The following is a 22,456-nucleotide window of genomic DNA, read 5'->3' on the forward strand; positions in this document are numbered from 1 at the left end:
CGTGTAATACACTTCTGCCTCCACGGCAACAAAAATCAGAGCACAAATATAGAACCTGTTTAAGAAAATAGAAATCAAGAAGCCAATGAAGCTGCTGATCTTCTTGAAAATTTGAGTGTCGAAGGAAAAGATAGTTAAGAGAAACCAAAGGCAAAAGAAGAGGCACCGTTATCCGAGGGTGAGAAAAAGGGTAACGATCAGTAGCAAGAAAATCTGTGATGAGAAATAAGCTCTTTAGAGGTAGACGTCTTGGTTTTTGTTGACAAGGGTCGAAGCATGGGTTATTATTCAGTTGAGAGAAACCTTTTGCGTGAAAAAATGGTTGAAGCCGCTTCCGATAAATTCGGCGTAGTGGTGGATGACTCTAAACTGGTATTTGCTCTCATAATGCGTGTGGAGGTTGTTCAGTTCTGCTGGAACTACAATTTGGTGAGACTACAAGAAATGTCTAAGGGATAGGGGTGTAACGCGAAGCTCAGATTGGATGGAAATGTGAAGCCATATGTTACTGAGAATTCGAACTATATTGTGGATTTGTATTTCAAGACTCCGATTAAGGATTCGGGTGCGGCAGGGAAGGAGATTGCTGCACTTGAAGGAGTGGTGGGGCATGGCTTGTTCTTAGATATGACAGCTGCTGTGATCATTGCAGGTGGGGAAAGAGTGAGTATCAAAACCAAGTGAAGATAATTTTGATATGGGGTGAGAAGAAAATGTGAAGATTTTTTTGGGAACTTATTTGTATCTTTAGTCTACATTGTCTCGATACAATTATCTTAGCAGCAAATTTTGTTGTAACTCACTGTAATAAAATGATGAAAATGAAAAAGATTATCGTGTTGATCAGTTTAAAGAAAATGCTTCGGATCTTCTTTTTCCTTTGATTATTTTCGGATGCAATTTGTTACAGATTAACTAATGAGTATTTTCAAGAACATGGTTTTATTGACTTGTATTCTTGTGTGACACGCATCATTATCCTTCTTTGTGTGTCAAACATGTCCTTGTTCTGTGAAAGGAACTTTCCTTGAGCCTTGGATATGTTTTGGTGGGTGAATTATTATATATCCATGCGGTAGGTGGAGGCGAGTCCGAGACTGCAGGTAGGTGATAGCCTGATAGGCGTCCACCAAGTCTGTGGATCCATTGCTGGGTGCCAACGGTACATGGAGTTGGTTGGGTTACACTCTAAACTTTGCCATGTTTAAACTCCATATTTATCTTTGATTTACGAAAATATTGACCGAGAAGCGGCTTTTGTACATGTAGTACTTTCTTAGGTTTAGCACTAAAATCTCTACGTTTCTAATATTTTCAAAAATTTTACACATGGTGGAAATCTCCATTATGAGTCAGGGGTCTCTTTACCCAGAAGAGAAGGTAAATCGAAATATGTGCCCGAATAGCCAGTGATCCGAGGGAGAGGACATCAAACAATGAACCAAGAGCATTAGCTATTTCGCTTTATAAATTAATTGGTTTCCCAAATTTCTTATTCTGTTAAGCACATTACTAACTTGAAATACTAAATGTATGAATACTGCTATAAAAGAAAATAAAAAATTGTTATACTTATAATACATACAGCTCTAAAATTACATTGTTACATAAGACATACACAAATATAAATACATGATTAATTACTCTAAAAAAATATAAATAATCATGTATTAAACTATAAATCTTAAATAATCATGTATTAAACTATAAATTTGGGTAAAACACCTCAAAAATTGAGGTGACATTGCCTAGTAATAACTTAATATCAAAATTTGTGAAGCATCATTTGTGATTTGGCGCCGGAATTAATGAAAAAAGTGAGCAAGAATAATAAAATATTAAAAAAAATTTATATAACCAAATAAGCTTTGTTTAAAATTATTTTTTGATCAGTATCACCTATTCTAATTATTTTTTAATTTTGATCAGTATCACACACACACACACACACACACACAAACAAAATCACCGGAATTAATGAAAAAAGTGAGCAAGAATAATAAAAATAAAAAAATAATTAGAAAGTATATTAAAATTAAGAATTTTGAAAATGATTTTTTTAATTTTTTAGATAATTAATTAAATATTTTAAAAAATTTTGATGTTTTAAAACAATATTATTTTATATTTTAGATGTCGGTGATACAGTCACACGAGCACCAAGACTGTTACTTTACGTCCCCATCTATTATGACATTAGTATAGATTAGTATTAATAATGTCGAAAAAATTAAAGATATATGGTGTTTTGTCCTATAATTATTTGACAACTAAAATCAATTACTAAGCAGAACAAAAATGCACTTAGTTGATTCCTCCTACATTTCACATTTTGGTGCGTTCTCAAATCCTTAATTATATCCAAATTGAAATCGGAACACTACTAAATTAAACTCTATATTCTATATTATCAAATGTCAGTTTAATATGTGTTTTATCTATTTTTTGGGCAATTTTAGTTATTTTTATGATGTGACGCTGACATGTATAGTGTCACATCAGCAATTTCAGTGAGAAATAATTAAAATTGCCAAAAATCTAATGATGAAATATTAAAACTGAAATTTTATAACATTAAGGACAAGAAATCTCAAAGAGACAGACATAAAAGACCAAAAAAAATATTCAATAATAATAATAATAATAATAATAATAATAATAATAATAATGTCATTTATAAGATATTATTTGACATGTGACATGAAATACAAAATTAATGGATACTATATGGTTTGATTAATTATTTGGAGTTGATCCAAGGGGTTGTGGGTATTTTTCTACCAATTGTACGTAGGCAAAAACTTGTGTGAGACTGTCTCACTGGTCGTATTTGTGAGACGGGTCTCTTATTTGGGTCATCCATGAAAAAGTATTACTTTTTATGCTAAGAGTATTACTTTTTATTGTGAATATGGGTAGGGTTGACCCGTTTCACAGATTAAGATCCGTGAGACGGTCTCACATGAGACACACTCTTGTACGTATGGATTTATAGTATTGTATCTTATATTTAAGGTTTTGAACTTTTAATAATATTTTTATTAAATTATTTGTTCGTAAACAAAACTAAATATAAAGTAAAAATTATCTCATTTTCCCATTGGACTTCATGATCAACTTAGAAGGTTAAAAAAGCAACATAACTACATTTTCCATAAAATTTGAAACAGGCTGGTCTATCTTTGTTCAAGAGTTGAAAAAATATGGGAGTTTAAAAAACGTACATATTCTTTATTCTCACCTTATTTATGCATATCATCATATTCATATTCATGAACGGTAGCTCGTAAATTGTATATACATGTTTGAATCAGACACTAAATATATAATAATTATTAAATTGAATTGTATTATGAATCTATTAAATAAAACAAAAACATATTATTTATTAATTAATTATGATGGCTATTATAATTTATTTTTTTAATGATAAACATATATTTATGATAGTAATAAATAAAAAAAATTAGAATGATTATGTGAAGTGATACGATTCAACAAAAATTGTTTTTTATTTTTATTTTTTGATTGTGCGGAGAAGTTTATAAAAATTGTGTGTTTTAATTTGTGATGTGAAACGATAGATAAGTTTGTGGATTTAAGATTTGCAATTACCAGCCGATATAATTGAAAATTTAAGGTTTCAAACAGGAAAATACTAATCCATCGGTATAGTACGGTTTTTACTTCGGCGGCTAAGTGTGATTTTAGGTGGAATTCTTCGAAGCTAACATCTTCATTTATAAGGGTACCCATATTGGGTGTTAAAGGGATGTTATAACACCCTTTTAACACCTACTCTCCAATATGAGTGGGCGTCGGTGTATGAACGCCCCTGTGTCAGTTTTTTTTTAAAAAAAATTCGATAATTAGCGACGATTTTTAATAAACTGTCGCTATTGGCGACGGATATTTAAAACTGTCTCTGAACGCGGGCCCCACACACGTGATGAATATTGATTTAAATTTCAAATTTGTATGTTTTAAAAAAAATTCGAAAAATAAAATAAATTAAAAAATAATGTTAAATTAAAAACTAACTGTTGTTTTTGTTTTTAAAATTAAAAAATTGTGTTAACGGTTAATTAACGACTAGTTTAATAAAAAAAATAATATATTCATCTATAAATATTCACACACTACACAAATTATTTCAAATATCAAAACATATTATTCTTCAGTCTTCAATCCAAAAATCTTCTCTCTTCTATTTTCATCATCTCAAATTCAATTTTTTTTCAAAAATTTCTTAAATCCTACTTTGTTCCGAAATGGATGAAAATTACCGAGGGTTTTTTAGAAATTTCGTCAGTTATCCAAAAAAACCGGAAGAAAATACTTCTTCCCAAAATTCAGAAATTCCACCAAAATATCCATATTTTCCATACCCACCAAATTATCCACATAATCCATATCCACTAAATTATCCTTACAATTCATATCCACCAAATTATCTATATAATCCATATCCACCAAACTATTCATCTAATTCACATGCAACCAGTATGCCATTTATTTCTCCGACGGAAAATGAACCGGCCACTCCGACTTTCGTCCCAGAGACTCAATTGTCCGACCGTGAATCCCCAATTGAAGTCGTAAATTTGGAGAATGTGGATTCTGGCGCTGAGGGTAGAAAAAAACGGTCAACCTGGAGAAAGGTTGAAGACGAGGTCTTAGCGAGATCGTTTGTCACTATCAGCGATGACCCAATCATCGCCAATGATCAAAAGGCGAAAGCTTTCTGGGGACGTGTTGCAAGCTACTGCAATGACAATCATCCCACAGGTTAAAATGATTTTAGGTTTATAATAATTTTTTAATTTTAAATAAATGACACTCATAAAATTAAATGATTTTACGTATTAAATATATAAAAACATATTATTATTAATATAAAATAATAATAATTCAAATTTCTTAAAAAATTTGAAAGTGAATATATTTAATTTAAAATAAGAGTAAGATGAATGAGTGGACAGCGAGACCTACAAATAATGAATGTGAATGTTAAAATGAATGTGGGAGAATAGATGTGTTAATGTAATGTGTATGTGGCATGTGGACCCTACGATTTTTGATGAGGTGGTGGGTGTTATATGCGGATGCTCTAATATGTAAAAAATATTGCATATATAATGATATTTTTTTATTAATATTATTTAATAATTATTATATCATTCATTTCAGTGCATATATTATTATATCATTCATTTCAATACATTGTTTATTATATTAAAATTATATTAAAGGTTTCAAAATATTCAAACATCTATTCAAGATTTATTTGAACCTAAATAGTTAAACACCAATAAGAATTATTAATGAGAAAATAGCTAAAATGGTTATCTAAGTTTGTCTATTTTATGTTTTGGTCATATTAATTAGGTTAAATCTTTGCTTTAATTTGTTTTTTTTTTAAGTACTAACATGACTTCTGAAAATACTGATGTGTCATTAGAAAATACTGATATGACATTGAGAAATGATGAAGTGTCATTTCAAATCCTTACAATATTGGAAGCATTTAAAAGTTATTGTAATTAAAATACTATAATTAGTATATGAATTTGAATTTACTCTATTTAACACATTGAACACGTCCGTAATTTTCGATATCAAATCATAATTTTCAGTACCTTACTCCAATGATATTAAATTTGATTATTTCTTAAATATTAGCGATAAGCTACTATTAGCGAGAGCTCTAACGTCTAAACCGTCAAATTAATTCAATGGATTTAAAAAGGGCCTCCAAGTCCTCAACAGAGACTCGGCTTTATTGGACCCACAAATGGGTCTGGGTTTAAATGGAAAGTTTGGGCCCTTTAAATTCCGTTCGTGTGGGGAACCTTAGACCACCTACGCTCACCGATAGCAGTCTGGGTTAGTCTATATTATACTAGAGTTTTTTTCCCCTCATATTCTAATATCGTTATATCACATAAATCTCTCGTATTTTTATGTAAGTTGACATATATATTGATGATCCAAGAACAAGCAATTAACCAATAAGTAGAGAAATACTCAAAATATAACATAGAATAATCATTATAGCCTTTAGCATCCACAATAAATTGGGACCAGAGAGAGTACCCATGCAGTACTTTCCCCATAAACAATAGGGACGAAGGCATGTCCGTGGTGGGATTGATGTTATGATTTAGTAGATCCAGTTCGGACATCATACGGAACTAAGATCTCTAGTCCTGACTACCGGAAATAGTAACTACTTGCCGCAAAGTAATAGTGGTTTGTAAAATCTTGCAACGGGCTATTTCAGGACGATTAGTCATACCACTCCCTGGTGGTCGATCCAGTTGGCATCTCCGGATCATCCATGAGGCTCTTTTATACAAGTTTTATTGTAAGTTTTGTTGGATCAATTTTATTTATATGAGCTTATATTTGAATAATTATGTGTTGTCTGTTAAGTTAAATTCAAAATAAAGTTATCAACTAATGTTTCAGGTAATTTGGTTAATGTATCCAATAGGCTGTGAGTCTTTAATGTGTAGAGACATACGTACAATTTTTGTTTTTATGATGAGGTAGAACAGAAATATCAAAAGATAATAATCCCTAGATCGTGTGCAATCACATTCTCTGTTATCTCCCTCCTCATTAATAAAATAGTTCAGAAAAGAAAATTAAAAGATTCTCTGAAAGAAAAGAGCGCGTAGATATGTAAAATCAAGACATATTAATGACTTAGATAATCTTTGCAAATATTCTTTTACGAAGTTCTGTAAATTTATAAAAATCATTTACAAACATTATCTTAATTTTCACATTTAACTAATATACCACCTAAAACAATATATTATATTATATATGTTGCACTCGCGTTTCCAATCTTTAATGATAGGGATGGGATTATTATGTTTTTATTGCTTTCAAATTTTTTTTTAAAATATTAATCATACATTAGTGGACTTTGATTTTTTCCGAGGAGTCTGGCCATTTGATGCACGACGTCTGCAATACGCTTGATACTGCGTGGCGCGTGGGCAAAATGTTAAATTTGATTTTCTTTAATTTTTTTTGATATATGATTAGATTTAATTGTCAGAACAATAATTTAAGAAATTATGTTAAATATTTCTTTAAGCAAATGAAATAGTTCTATATTTATAATAATGTGTTAAATACATTATTTTAAATATGTTGCTGATGCTCAGGTACTTGGCTCTGAATTCTCTTATATTTCTAAAAAGTATTTCAGAATTATTATAAAATTTATTTCCTCTAATACTCAATAAATATTAAATAATAATTACTGTAATTATTATATTATATTTAATTTTAAAAAAACATGGATTTAACATGTGATTATATTAATAAATTCGTACACAAATATTTGACCCAGTAGAATAATTATTTCATACAAAATGATATAAATATTTTTAAAATATTCCTTCTAGTGATCTGCTTGCCTTGGTATAAATTGATCGATTAGGGTCGGCGTTCCGTCCGAAAACTAAATTGTCAGAGATATACTAAAAAAATTAGAAATTTTAAAAATATTATTTACTTATACGAAATTAGAAAAATTACTTGCAAGAAATAAGAATAATAATAATAATAGTTAATAAATAAAAAGAAGAGGGCTTTTATAGTGAACATAATTGACAGTTGACTGGATTAGGGCGTAAAAACCGAACCGAATTAATCAAAAACCGGTTTAACTGAATTGTTGGAGTACAAGTTAACCGAACCGATTTCTCACTAAAACAGAATTAACCGATTTTTTTTAAAAAAATTAAATATAAAATTTACAATTTAAATATTATATTTTAATCATAATAGAAAATTAAAAATTAAAAACCCCTTTTCTGATATTTTTTGTTGAAATACAGGAAAATGAAATTCATGCGTAGGTCTACTAAAAAATACATGTATAATGTGTCTGTGTGTGTGTGTATTATGTATACAGAGAGAAGGTGCATGGGATGAACAAATTAACATATAGTACCAGTACTCTGTTTCCATTTAATAATTTGATTAAATTCACATGAAATAACACGTTCCAGGTTCACATGAAAAAATACATGGGATGATCAAATTAATATATGTCTAAGGGGGGCTGCAGATATCTTATACTGCCAGTGATCGACACAGCGGAATGACCAGAAAATAGAAGTGAAGTTAGAAAGCCGGCAGGTGGTGGCCGGTGACTATGTTGTAGTACTTGCACTTCCCAGAATACTCTGATGGCTCCATCGAACGTAGTACAGCAGTAAATTGCATGGAGCTTGTAGCTAGCATTCTGCCGATCCATGTCCAGTAAAGGACTAGCTAGTTTCTACAGTCCTTCTGTATTGGTGTTCGATATAACCGACATAAGAGTACTAGATTTGTTAGATATAAAGGAGGTTCAGTCCGGCCTACCATTTTCTTGTCTTCCACTTTGGGCAATATGTATGAGTGCACCTGTTGTTGCTAGAAATTCCATAGGAGAATTTCTCATCATAGTATGAGCTTTCCAAAGAAATATATTTTGAACGATGAATCTGGAAACTTGAACGTATTTTTCATGTAAATTTGGAAATCTAAATGAAAACATGTCTTAGTTTTATGATCCCGGCCACGTTTTCTCTAGCAAGCCGCCGATTGATATACAGTATAGAGCTACATATCAGATCAAATGAACACGAAAAGCACAAGGACTGTATTTTATTTATGAATTAATATTACAGCACGGGTATATATCTATCTATAAAATACGATGAACTGACGAGGAATATATATATCACTTTCTGAAAAATGACACAAATTAAGGACTAACAATCATACCTCACATGATCAACAGGAAAAAGCTGAAAAACAAAAGACGGAAAGGAAATTTAAATTAAGTTGTAGGTATAGGTAAGCTTCCAGGACGGTTAACATGGAAGAACAGCTTTATTTTTCATCCAACCTCCCGACAGATAAATCTCGTCCTGTAAAGAGACAGACAAAACCCTGGAAACAGTTCCTTGAGGAACGAAGAAGTTCTGTGAAAATCCGGCGCTTTATGGCTCCTCGGACTGGTAATGGCTGGTAAGAATTGATATTCGTCATGCTCTCGACTTTGGTGATATCCTTGTCCGAAGAAAGCAATATTACTGCTACTGCCATCTTCTTCTTCTTCTCCTTCTCGTTGGAACGATCAGAATCAAACATCGTATTGTTTTTGGAGCTGCCAGAAACGTTGGACATATGTGGGTTTCTAAATGTTTAGTAATTATTACTGAGTAGAATGAACAAAAGGGCTAAAAACGGGGACACAATTTATACACTTACTGCATACTTCCAATTGGTCTCGAAACTTTGCACGAAGTTTCCTGGCTTTTTCTGCACCCGCCTAGTCGACGTCCTTAGAAGAAAAACCAAGGGCTTTCATAAATTTTTTTTGTGTAGAATAATAAATGGATGCTCGCCTTCCTAGCTAGTCAAACTTATAAGATTAATTATTGTAAAATAATATATCATTGTCGCTGCAAATACAAGAATCTAGAATGTCAGACTACCTCCTTTACTTCCAAAGAAAGAGAGGAATCTACACTTACATATATTATGTCATCAAACATGCATATGACCAAATCCGGAACTTAGCTGCAATAAATTTGTTAGGCCTAAAAATAAATATTCGACAGCCTCAATATTAGGAAAAAAAAATGATCAGCAATAATAATTTATAAAAACAATAAACAATTAATTTGATGTTTTATTTCGGTTGCAATATTCAGAAATTGAAATTTGTTTTCTAAAAGGATATATTTATTGTATATAATATACTATATAAAATATGTAAAATTATAGTGATATAAAAGCATATATCTTTAAATTTTTTTTAACAATATTTATACTATCTACAACTATGCCATAATCTAAAAACATAAAACAACATGGATTTTAAAAATAACAAGAAATTATCGTACTTGAATAATTATTTCAATTGATTATAAAATCATCTTTAAAATTATTAATTTTAATATATCTCTGATTTTTTGTAAAATTATTTAACACGAAATGTATATTGTACATTAAAAAAAGTAATATATAAGTTTTCTCAACAAAAATGTGCACTCTGTTAATTCCTCGTGTATTTCACATTTGGTGCTTTCGCCAATCCTTAATGAGATCCATATGTTTGGTGTACGTATGGATTTATAATAATTAATTTTTATTTTATTTTTCCATAAAAATAAGGGTTAACGAAGTTTCATTTGATGCTAAAAAAATTACTATATATGTTAACATCGCTTGACAGATAAGAGAAAACGCTACATTTATACTTAAAATAACAAGAAAAGAGTGAGACTCGATAAAAACATATAAAAAAATGCAACAAAGAAAGCGCAAATATGCTATTATAGAATGTTTGTTATTTTTAAATATATGTATATGATTATGCATCGGGGAGACAAAGGAATTTGAAATGTCCGGTTGATTAATTTTTTTTTTTGGGTCTAATTAGAGGTATAAATGAACCGAGTCGAGCAGAATATTAGTGAACACTTAATGCTCAAATTAGGCTCGAATTAAGTATATTCAAGTTTGAGTTCGATTCGAAGCACGAAATTTTTAATTTTTTTTGCTCGAGTTTGGATCGAAATGAAGTTCGAGTTTGAATTCGGCTAAAAAGCTTCGAACCTATTCGCGAACTATTAGTCGAATAGTATGGTTCGATAATGAAGGTTTGAAGGCTCGAAACATCTAAAGTCCGAAGTGTATATATATATATTTAAGATATAATTATATTATAATAATAAATATTAAAGCTCGTGAGCGATCACGAACTATCTAACAAAATAATTTTGGTTCGAGTTCGGCTAAAAAAAACTTTGAACATGTTCGAGTTCGACTCGAATTCGATAAATTCGAATATTTATCGAGGTAAATCGAAAAGTTCGTGAAGCGGCTCGATTCATTTATAGTTATGACTCACATATATTTAACGATTTTGATTAATTGAAGAAATAGAAATCAAATTGTTTTAATTATACTCATCCAAATAGACATTTCATTAATATGATATAAAAATCATTTAAACATCACAGGACTTCATGAAAAGAACAATAATTGACTGGTTTATGTCTCAAAGATAACTTGGATGATAGTATATGACAAACTTCTGTGATCTCAATTTTGAGCTTATTACACAAGTTTTGTTCAGTATAATTTATCTGATAAGTGTGATTTACCAATTATTATGTTAATGATGCGATCCGGGTGAAATGGACGAGCCGGGTCGAATGCTCCACCGGATCTGCTATCAAGTTAATGAAGGGAATAAGAGCAAGGAGACATATCTCTATAATACGACTTCAGCTGTAACCTGCACACAAGGAGATGAACTCGTGAATGGGCGCCGGAGGGGTGTCCGGCGTGGCCACTCCGATGCTTAAGTCAGCAGGGTACTCAAGCGATAAAACCAATGTAGTCAAGTGATGACTGTGTGATATTGGTGTGAATCAATGAATCCAAATGTAAAGGGAGTACCTGGTATTTATAGTAGAAGAAGTAATGATGACCTCGTTCTTCGTGCTACCTACTAATGATAGTAGGGCGGCTACATTCTGACATGTCAAATCATACACTAGTCACATCCCGCCTATCTGACTTTGTCAACCACTTGGATTAGTGTCAGAGATAGGACGGTCGCCCACACCTCCTGATGACTTATATGACACGCCAAAGTCAAGTTGCTCTGACAGATAAGATTGTCCATATTAATATACTCAAGTGTGGTTCAATTCTCGAGGTGGCTCGGGTGGTCGGTTACCCGGGTGCTTGTATAAGAGCCCGGGCGTCTGGTTGCCCGGGGAGTAGAGCCCGGGCTTGCACCTGCCAGGCTTCAGAAGAATCCATCCTGCAGATTGACCCTGATTTGGGAATCCATCTGATATCCCGGGTCATCCATGACCCGGGCTCTTACAGGAGTATCAGTTAACTTTTTAAGCTTCTTCAGAATACATTAAAAGAAAAAGTAACAATTGCCGGTTCTAAGAAAAAAAAAATGATGATGATAATTGAGAGATCGATTAGGATTGACAAAAAATCCAGTTGTACAGGCCAGCTGGCAGCTTTGAACGCAACCTATCACCCCACAATATCCCACAACCCTTTCCTCGTCGGTCCCTGAAATTGCTTTAACTCAAATCAACGGCCAAGATCACTCTGATGGAGCTTTGTCAACCTCAAGTTTCATGGACCCACCCAGTCTTTATTAGCAACACACGGGAATACACCATTCATTAGGTTCATTTTAAATTATCTATTTGTATATATAATTTCATTTATTGGTAATATTATCTTATATATATATTTTTTATCACATTGAATCTGCCGCCGATATTCTTTCTTAGATAAGCATCTGAATTTACGTTTGTCAAATAAACTATATTGAATACACTTTGTACTATAAGTTCATCCGATAAAACGTTGATAAAAAAAACAAATTTTTGACTCTCGATCAAAACTTTGACATGCTCCACTAATTCAAACATACGCTCAGATACTATTGTTTTATATTTTACTTTATATTAGATTCGCTCCATTTAATAAATAAAATAATCTTGATTATATATGTATGTATATATATAATATAAATAATAATGATAATAATAATTGGACATTTAAAAACGTTGTCCTAATTTACTCAGCTCGCTATCGAGGCTATGTGATAACACGTCAAGAATAGGACCAATCACAATGCTCGAAATAGCCACGTCAGCTTCCGCTGGATAGCCCCACCCCACCATGGCACCAAGCGAACCAGTTTATTTAAACTCCCACGTTATTCTGCAGTTTCTGCTTGCACTTTGAATCAATCATTTGTCTTCTTCGTTTTGACTATATTGCCCTTATCAGTTTTTCCTGGTGAAAAAGTTATTTTTACGTCTTTACCCTCCCTCAACATAAGACAAGCGCCTCTCCATGATTTCAAGAGACCCTTTAAATATCCAATTTACCCACCAACAAGATTGAGTTATCTCGAATACCAAGCATCATATCATGTCATATGACAAAGCGCGGGACAGACCACAATTTCAAGCCATGACGACAACTTCAAATTATTTGAATAACATAATACATATAGACATATCACATAAATTTTTTTTTAAATGTTCTAACGAGTCAATTTTGTGAGACGTTCTCCTATTTTAGTTACTTATGAAAAATTATTATTTTTTTTATATAAAAATATTACTTATTATTTAAATATGAACATAGTCGACTCGTCTCAAAAATAAAGATCCGTAATAAATCTATTGCATACATGTATGTATATATTAAAATAGTTGCTTCTTGATTGTACCATGAACTTATCAAGGTTAGTGAATATCCGAGCAACTCGAGTACCTTTGATGCCTCTTCTCTAAGCATGCAAATGTCATAATTTATGATACAATGCGGAACATTCATTCTAACTAGTAGACATTAGAATTTCTATTTTCTTTTATACATGGCGTGAAACAAAAAACAATATCTCTATCCGATGAGATACTCATACAATATCACACAAGGAGAGAGAAACTCAATAATTAGGAAATGAACATTACAACCTTAGTAATCTAATTTATTATAAGGTAGTCCAAAGTGTAATATAAAAAAATTTATAACTGATGAAATCTGATGAACGAGCCAACCAATAAATAGAGAAATTCAACGAAAAAATGATTATAGGATCAGTAAAATGCAAGAAAATGAAGTAAGTATATGTAATAATCAAATGACTAGTAGAATTATTTATTCTAGCAATCACATAATTGTCAAAACTAAATTTAAAATTAATATTAGAATGTTTTTAACTTCAGAAAATAAAATAAAATAATTTTGAAAATTTGATTATTGTATAAATCACTGTTGTTTACCTTTGTTGTTTTTCGGCGGAATTGCCCGTGGCTGGTCATTTCGGTAATTTCATCTGCCCATTGAAAGGATAGAAACCAGTCTTTGTAGAAGAACACACGACATGAACTTTTATAGAAACCAGCATCCAAATTTCCGCTCATAATTCTACTCTACAGCACAGTTTTGCTTCAATACGATCTCGCCATCATCAATCCGATATCCTTCGAACAAGGTAATCCTTCTCTTTCATCGTTCTTAAATGCTTCAAATCTTGTTCTGGCTCTGTAATGGGATCAAAGTTTGACTGTTTTGATCACTGCTACTCTAGATTTTCGCTTAAGTTTATTGACACCAACTTGTTCAAGATCTATGGGTTTTCCCTTCTGATCTTTCTGGAATCTCTTGTTTGAATCTGGGATTGTTAAGTATGGTGTTTCTCGAGCATAATGCTCTGTTTGGTTTTTGCCTTGTAAAATCTTGAACCGGCTTTACGAACAACGTTGGAAGATATTTTTTTTCAAACTTTATATATGCCTAGTTAACTAATGTCCTGGATCCAATGTTAGTAAATCAAGACTTGAAGTTGCTTTCTCGGGCTTTCTTATACGTATGTCTCAGATTTGCTTACTCCGTTTGCTGATTGCTTTGATTCAGTTGAAAATTGGGTGATTCTTTTTATTTTGGGTAATTGTTTTGTGCTTTTGCGGATCTGTCTAGGATTCATTTTTCTGGGATGGAATCGAATAATGGAGCTCAACTTGAAGAAGAAAAGAAGCTTAACACAGAGAAAATTAATGGGGAAGGGTCAACTTTGGTTGACACAGAAAATATCAGCCACAGTGAACCGGGTTCTGGTGGAAATGAAGTGTACAAAGATTTGGTAAAGGAAAAAGAGAGTGTTGATTCATCTGGACCAGCATCCAAATTGTCTGAATGCTTATCAAAAAGTAGAGCATCAACTCAGAGTAAACGAGATTTCAGTGGTAACGGTCCAAATAACAATAAATCATCCAAGAATCAATCTACTAGCTCGAAGGGATCGGTTGTGCTTGGCCGGAATACTAAGCCTAGTTTGAGTCAGAGCCTTTCGTTTCCAGCCAAAGGCCGCCACTCGGATGTTATGAAAAGAAGCGTTGATACATATCCGTTGAAGTCATCACAGAAAAATGGTGCAAAAGCAGAGCAGTTTAAGTGCGTAACAAGTTCAGGGAACGCACCAAAGATTCGTCAATCTTGGGTAAGCCTTAATTTCGGCATGCTTTCGCATTCTTTTTCTTGCTTTCTCATTATCTTTTCTGACAATGGAGCAATTGTATGTTGCTGGTTCAGCCAGTAAAACAAGTAAATGTCAATGGAAATGAGACAAATCCGAGTTCTGATGGGTATGTCGCAGTGGCCTTTCTTTATACTTCATTGGTTTTTGTTTACTTGAGAATCTCGTGATTTAATGGAATCTTTCTTTGAATGATGCTCTGATTGTTGATTATTTGTTTATATTTGAAGATTGGATGAAAAGAATTTGAAACATATCAACAACGTGTTGCCTGTTAAGGAGGAGGATGATACCGGTTCCATTACTTCATCGTATTGTTTCTGATTAGACTTCATTGTCTTCCGTTTTCTTGTCTGAAATTTCTTTCCCATCGAACGGAAATGTTGATGAATTTGCATGACTTGAACAGAAATGCTACTTCTCAACAGAAGACTAATGTCTCAGCATTCCCTTTTAGATTGGAAGAGCGCGCTGAAAAGAGAAAAGAGGTCGACTATGTAGCATACATATCTCAATTTTTTTCAAAAAAAATATTGAACCTTGCGATGAATAACATGCTATTGATATTCAGTTTTATTCGAATATTGAGAAGAAAATACATGCCAAGGAAGTTGAAGTGAGCAATCTGGAAGCAAAATCCAAGGTGCGAACTGACAGGAAACAAATGTGCTGTTAAATTCTCATACCTAATATGGAATTTGGTTTGTTCATGATTTATGTTCTTGTGTTTGATATGTTAGGAAAATCAAGAGGCAGAAATTAAGCAATTGAGGAAGAGTTTGACGTTTAAAGCTACACCTATGCCGAGTTTCTACAAAGATCCTCCTCCAAAACCTGAACTTAAGAAGGTATACGAGATCCGTAAATCTTGATGATCAACGTTATCTTTTTATTTTGTTTTTTCGTTGGATCAGATACCAACTACGCGACCCGTATCTCCTAAGCTTGGAAGGCGTAAAAACACTGAATCCGCTTCTAGGAACTCGCTCGAAAATGGAGGTTCCACTCTCAGTCCAAGCATAACTAAAGAAAATCACGTGTTGGACAAGGCTTCTGAGGCAAATGATGATAAGGGCAATGTCGTTTCAGTAAAGAAATCCATCAAAAGCTCACTATCCAAACCTCGTACTCAACAATCTTTGGCTGCTGAAAAAGTAAAGAACGGAGACACTGAGAAAAAAGAAGTGCAAATCAATGCATCTAGCTCAGAAGAAATCCGAGAACTAGAGAATCAGATTGAAGAATGTCCATAAAATAATTTTTCCGATGAAAATGGAGCATTTCTTGGTTCAACAACTTCGGTGGTAATTGCTTCTGAAGTTGGTGTTCAAGGTTAAAGGGATTTTATTTATTTATTTATTAATCAAACTTTAAATTGTGGTTCTTGCAAAAGTTCAGTATGAAGTTTTCCTTTTTGTTGTGAATATTGTTGTTATATGTTAATGTTTTTGAGTCATATACATATGTTGTCTGCTGTATATTACAATTATATGTAAAAATGAGAGGCTTAATTTTATCATATTTTGATATTCTTATCATTTCTTGTACTGAATTTCAATTTTATTTTTTACGATGTCCTATTTCTCACATATTTCCTTTTTTCACATTGTCATAATTTTAATTGAATAATTTTTGCAAGTATAAATTAGCTGGGTCCGAATCATGGACTATATAATTTTGGGCCATGAAGGTGAAATTTCTATACTTAAAAATAAAATAAAATGTGTTAAAAAGGTAATCAAAAAAGTTCTAATAATTTTTTTAAAATTTCTTGATTTTGGCCATGTCAGTAGAAATAGATTCCTTTTGGTGGGATCCATAAAAGATATTGCACAGTTGTGAAATCGAAGAGAAATTTTCAGAGACGTTATTTATTATTTTAAGTTCTTTAGGTCATAAATCTATTCAATAAACTCCAGCAACTAGATCAAACCATTGTCTATTAATTTGTAAAAATAATTTGAAACACAAACCTTTTTCCTCGTATTTTGAAATATTGGAGACCTTTTGCTTTACTTTCTCTGTTTTTTTTTTGCTAAGATGAATTTTACTATATGTAATATAGTTTTTACTCTCATAAAATACGTCACGTATGAGAGCATCATTGTCAAAAAACTTTATTTGATAGATTTAATGGTTTCAAACAAAAAATATTGAAACAAAAAATCTAAATTATTGGATGAAAACCAAAATGCTAAAATTACAATTTTCCTGCTAAAGACAATACCACAATAGATGTTATCGGAGAATTTCCCTCATGACGAATACGATCCGTTTCGACTTTGAATTAATTTTGACCGGTTTAAGCTTCAAAATTTGGGAGGTCTAGATTTTTTTTAAAAATGATAATTATGATGTATCACATTTTCACCCCAAAAAAAATCAAGTAAAGGCAAATCATATAGATAATTGTTTTTTTAAAAAAAATTAACATATTGGCCTTATTGCGGCACGCAGAAGAAAAAAAAATATAATTCAAGCTTGGTAGTGAAGTTTGAAACTTTCCGAGTCGCCAATCAAAGAATAAAACTGGAGCTTGGAATTGTAAAGTCCCCACAAAACTAATAATTCCCATGTGACGCAGCTCGGTTCTCATTCATTATAACGTGATTATTAATATGTAATTAACAATTATGATTATTGATTAAAAAATGGTAAAAAAATGAAACAAATTGAAATAAAATATTTAATTAATGGATGGTGTAATAATTAGTGAAAGAAAACCAATAATTGTTGTTAATTTTGGAGATTGGACATGGCACCTTACGTGAAAAGCCATGTACCATCTACCATTTTTATGTCTTTTTCACTTATACCATTTATAATTAAAAACGACTCACAATTTCATACATAGAATTGATGTTATGGGACAACCAAGTGGAAGTTATATCAACGATGTTTACGTAGGTGTTCACGGTGGATGTTCATGAAATTATACATCTTTATATATGTGTAACCTTTTGTTTTTGTTATTATAATATTATATGGTTAAATAAAAAGGATATGGAAATGGCTTGACAAAATGAAAGAAAAGATACAAGAATATGGTGGCTGGTTTAAAAAATTAAAGCTTTTTGTTGCTTAGTTTTGTAGTACTTCATTTATTAATCATATTACATATAACCTTTCTATCATAAAAAATTGGAATCTTACTATATGTAATTCATGTTAATAAAGCATTTTTTTGAATAAATAAAGTCAATAATACATTATTATAATTATAATAAAATGATAGTTAAATATATAAGGTTTATGTTAAGATTAAGATTTGTACCTAACTCAACCTTAAAAACTAGCTCAAGGGAAGATGATTGTCCAAGTCCATATATACAACTATCATGGATTTTATCTAACCGATGTGAGACAACTAATACACCCACCTCACATCCATGAATGAACATTTGGAGCGTGAAGTTTACGAATAATCCAACTATGAGCAGAACGAGTGACCCAACTATAAGCAGTCCAACACATAACGATAAAAACTGAGCTCTGATATCATGTTAAGATTGAGACTTGAACCTAACTCAACCCAAAAGCTAGCTCAATATGAGAGAATTGTCCAAATTCATACATACAACTCTCAAATATTTTATCCAATTAATATGGAACAAGTAACAATTTCTTTGAACACAATATAAAAACAATGAATAATGAATTAATTTTTCTTTTTCCCTTTAATTAGTTTTTTTAGTGCCGGGAGTTTTGTCTTAATATCATGAATAATTAATATAAGAGCAAACGAAGGATATTAAATATTTTGCAGACACTGTCGGCAGGAGGAAGAAAACCATTAATTACAAATAAAAAATACACACTTAATTACAGTTTTTAAACAAAAAATTTTAAAAAAATGAAAACAAAAACCTCTACTCTCGAGGGTTCGAGCGTCTACTTCCATGCAAGCAGTCAAGCACCGACACCACTCCACCCCTTTATGGCCATTCTCTAACAAAGAACTGCAATTTTAAATAAATAAATTGTTTATAGAACATATTACTACAATGTAACAATTTTAATTTAACTAGGGAAAATCGAATATTTCACTTACCATTTCTTGAAGCATTGTGTATCCTTTTACATCATCATCATTATTATTATTATTATAATTTTCATCCACATTTCCGAAGTATAAACTTTTTAATAACAGCTAGAGAACCGAGAGTCTTGTCCGACAGACCCAAGCAATGTACATGCCATTTCTAACAATTTTCCTGCACAAAAAAAATTGTAAGAAGCTGCAAAATGCAAAAACATACAAATATAATAATTTGATTAAATAATTAAAATCCCTTTTCAAACTTGGGATTCACAAAGATAAATTATAGAACTTTTGATTCACAAAAACCAATGCAAAATTTTTGTGTATGTTTCATTCTCTAAAGTTTTGAACATAATTGTTGGTGCAATCTTAAACTCATTGCTACCGACGGAATAGGGAGAAATAAATTCGATGCCTACTTTATTTTTATACGCATAAAGGAAATAATTAAGATACATTTCTCTGTCAACAACTGTACATAAATTCACTGAAAGCCACAACAAACCAAATTTAACAACTCATAAAAAAACAGGCTGGTCTGAAAGTTGATGCCTAAAATCAAAACTTGTATTATTCCACACAGCTAAGCTGCTATGGTTTTTATGACTCTGTGCATGTTCTGTTATTGTTTCGGCCAATATGCTAGACCGAATGATTAACATGTAACATAGATATTACAACATCTAACATGTTAATAATGTATGCAGACAAAGGATCCAAGAAACAGTCCTTGATGTATGCATCTCACGTGTATCTTGTATACATGTAAACAGAAAGACACCGAATTTCAATTCACACATGGGTCCCTTATGTATTAAGGAAAACCAGACCCATACAACAAAGCCATAGAGGCTCAACAGAAGTCCATTGATTGTGTGCACCAGATTCTTTTATAATATCAAGAAAGTTATTTTTAGTGTTCCCTACAGCATGGGCTCGAGCCCCCAACCGACAGAAGCAAATGCCTAAACAGTCCCCCAAAAAAAAAAACTAGCAAAATTTTAGCATAAAAAGGGTAGTGAAAGTGAAATATGGTGATTATTACAGCCAGCCTAATGGATTTCTTGCCACCAAGGTATTGAAATAGGTGAATTTTCTGAACATGTCGTGATTTTTAAGAACCAGAAAGGTAACTTTTGCGGTGGTTAAACATAGGCATGGACAGGCTCGTTAGCAGGTGAGACCCAATTTTAATGGTGGTGCCTATTGCCTAACACCCAAACGACGCAAGAAGTTAAATAACATGGCAGCTGTAAAGCCTAATGCTAGTGTTCCTCGTTGACTCATCCATCACCACCATATTCGGTGGCAATTAATGACCCCCGGGGACTACCTGAATCCCCATCGATTCACAGATTCCGGCCACTACCCATTATCTTCAACTACTTAATTAACAAAAGGGTAATTAAGAACAGTGAGTAGATAAACATCGTACCTCTTCTTGGTTTGGAAGCAATCTTGGCAACAGGAGAAGCTTTAGGAGGAAGCTTGCTTTCATCCGGCGGAAACAGGACCCCATCAATTCCCTGAACAGAGATCCTCCCGTCTGTATAGATATCAGGGTCAAATAGGTAGGCGGATCCTTCTCCTTGCCCGAATTTGACCGACCCGTCGGCCTCCTCTGCCGCCACCTTATGCGGCAGTCTCAGTGTATCGTACTTCACCTTCCCAAATCTCCTCACCGCATTGTACATACTTTCCTCCGTTTGGTATTCGGGAATCAGGTGATAATACATGATTTGCTCCGGGGCACCGGGTTCACTTAATTGGTCTGTAGTCAATTTCGCCATGGCTTCATCGTTTGGAGCTAATACTGTGAGCACGTACCCTTCTGACACTAATCTTCCCATTTCGGAAGCCAACGAGGTGAGATGCACCAAGATATCCGCCATTTCGTTGTATCCTCCGTAATGCAGGAGGGTTTGAATAAAGTCTTTGACCTGACTCTCGCCGTCAAAGTGGTGGTGCGGCCCTCCAGGACCGGGAGCCGGTGCCGGAGCCAGGGACGGACCGGGAGCCAAAGCGTCGAATATGGGCAAAACCGGAGAAGAACCGACTGGTACAGGCGGCGCCGGTTTCTTCAGCCTGTGGGTCCTTGGGTCAACTTCCGGTGCACCTTCTGGTAAAATGGCGGAGGTTTCCCTCAAGTTCCGCCGCGCATTGAAATCTTGTTGTACAGATTTCGGAACCAACAATCTCTCAATGCCGTGAATGATTCCATCTGGACGAACTATGTCATCTGATTTGACAACCTTCGCCATTCCCACAATTTTCTCACCATTCTTCCCGTTCAATTGAATCTTCTCACCAATCGCATCACGGCAGAGGCTGGCATGAAGAACAGACTTCTTGTTCAACTCCACCGGCCAATGTCTGGACTCAATGCGAGCTGGAATAATATGGAAGAGAAGAAGATTTTGCAGGGATTTGAGATTTCCCGGCTCAAGCAAGAAACGCTTAAACTCCGGGTCCAAATCCCGTTCCAGAGCCTCGTTCTGAGGAGCAAAAATGGTGATATTATGCTTAGAAACAGCTTCTTCGAGAGTCTGAAGCAAGAGCGCTTTCTCCACAAGCTCCGATAGTTCGGTGTAGTGAGAATCCAAAAGGGCCACAAGAACTGAATTGGAGTTGATTTGTGGAGCTACATTTGATGACGGGTTTTCAGGAAATGCAGAAGCTGTGATAGCCAAAAAAGCGAAAAGGGTGAAGAAAAGAAGATTAGGGACGCCATAGATCTGAGAATCCATGGCGTTTGAGGAGTGAAATGGGTTGGTATGTCTCAGTGTAGAAGAAGATTAATAGAATTGTTCCTTTCTCTGTTTGTGGAGAAAGAAGAAGGAACGGAACAGTGGGGTTCGTTTCTTTGCTTTTGCTGTGTAATGTAATAATATTACGTGTTGTATTTATTGTTTTCTCGTTTTGTTTTGTATTTTTTTTGTTTTGAAAAATTCTTTAATATAGGTAATAATAGGTAGTATATTTATTATGAAAATAATATTTTTATTATTTAATTTAAATTAAAACTCGTATTACAAAATTGATTCACCAAAAGATTTCATAATTTTTTTTGTGTTAATATTAATTTTGATTAATTAATTCTCAAGATATTCTAATAAATAACTTACCATTTTTCGCATTAATCAAGCAAGCAAGAGTTGAGAAGAATAAATAATTCTCTGTGTGAAATTTCTATAAATGTTATCATAAATTGTGTGTGTACACACACAAAGAAATCGAATATAAAACAATAAGGCAGGGAATTTAAAAGACAGATTGGAAGTGGGACCACGCAGAGTTAG

At 32.9% G+C, this 22,456-nt stretch overlaps 2 protein-coding genes and 1 long non-coding RNA gene across 4 annotated transcripts; 2 read left to right on the forward strand and 1 right to left on the reverse strand.

Annotated features, from left to right (window-relative positions):
• The first annotated feature begins 459 nt into the window (after positions 1–459).
• LOC140956391 (uncharacterized) lies at positions 460–1,436 on the forward strand. Its single transcript, XR_012171451.1, has 3 exons — positions 460–702; positions 1,080–1,162; positions 1,373–1,436. It is a non-coding gene; the product is annotated as an uncharacterized lncRNA (long non-coding RNA).
• A 12,478-nt stretch (positions 1,437–13,914) lies between these two features.
• LOC140991644 (protein WVD2-like 4) lies at positions 13,915–16,653 on the forward strand. Of its 2 annotated transcripts, none has more exons than XM_073461727.1 (8): positions 13,915–14,074; positions 14,560–15,079; positions 15,172–15,224; positions 15,346–15,426; positions 15,525–15,603; positions 15,687–15,758; positions 15,856–15,963; positions 16,030–16,653. In XM_073461727.1, the coding sequence occupies exons 2-8, from the start codon at positions 14,576–14,578 to the stop codon at positions 16,366–16,368; spliced, it is 1,236 nt and encodes a 411-aa protein (XP_073317828.1). In that variant the 5' UTR covers positions 13,915–14,074; positions 14,560–14,575; the 3' UTR covers positions 16,369–16,653. The 2 variants fall into 2 exon arrangements, with proteins under 2 accessions (XP_073317828.1, XP_073317829.1); XM_073461728.1 differs by having other exon boundaries at positions 16,060–16,653.
• Positions 16,654–18,864: 2,211 nt separating this feature from the next.
• On the reverse strand, positions 18,865–22,028 carry LOC140991594 (fasciclin-like arabinogalactan protein 17). Its single transcript, XM_073461640.1, has 3 exons — positions 20,593–22,028; positions 19,167–19,329; positions 18,865–19,074 (listed from the first exon to the last, which is right to left on the reverse strand). The coding sequence occupies exons 1-2, from the start codon at positions 21,902–21,904 to the stop codon at positions 19,256–19,258; spliced, it is 1,386 nt and encodes a 461-aa protein (XP_073317741.1). The 5' UTR covers positions 21,905–22,028; the 3' UTR covers positions 18,865–19,074; positions 19,167–19,255.
• Between the last annotated feature and the right edge of the window lie 428 nt (positions 22,029–22,456).

The sequence above is a fragment of the Primulina huaijiensis genome, chromosome 13 (assembly GCF_012295235.1).
Source record: "Primulina huaijiensis isolate GDHJ02 chromosome 13, ASM1229523v2, whole genome shotgun sequence".
NCBI lineage: Eukaryota > Viridiplantae > Streptophyta > Magnoliopsida > Lamiales > Gesneriaceae > Primulina > Primulina huaijiensis.

Coding starts and splice junctions, on each gene's coding strand:
- LOC140991644 (XM_073461727.1), top strand. CDS start 14,576: ATGGAATCGAATAATGGAGCTCAACTTGAAGAAGAAAAGAAGCTTAAC. Junction 15,225..15,345: donor ACAAATCCGAGTTCTGATGG/GTATGTCGCAGT, acceptor TTATATTTGAAG/ATTGGATGAAAAGAATTTGA. Junction 15,759..15,855: donor ATCTGGAAGCAAAATCCAAG/GTGCGAACTGAC, acceptor TTGATATGTTAG/GAAAATCAAGAGGCAGAAAT.
- LOC140991594 (XM_073461640.1), bottom strand. CDS start 21,904: ATGGATTCTCAGATCTATGGCGTCCCTAATCTTCTTTTCTTCACCCTT. Junction 19,330..20,592: donor TGCTTCCAAACCAAGAAGAG/GTACGATGTTTA, acceptor TTTTTTGTGCAG/GAAAATTGTTAGAAATGGCA.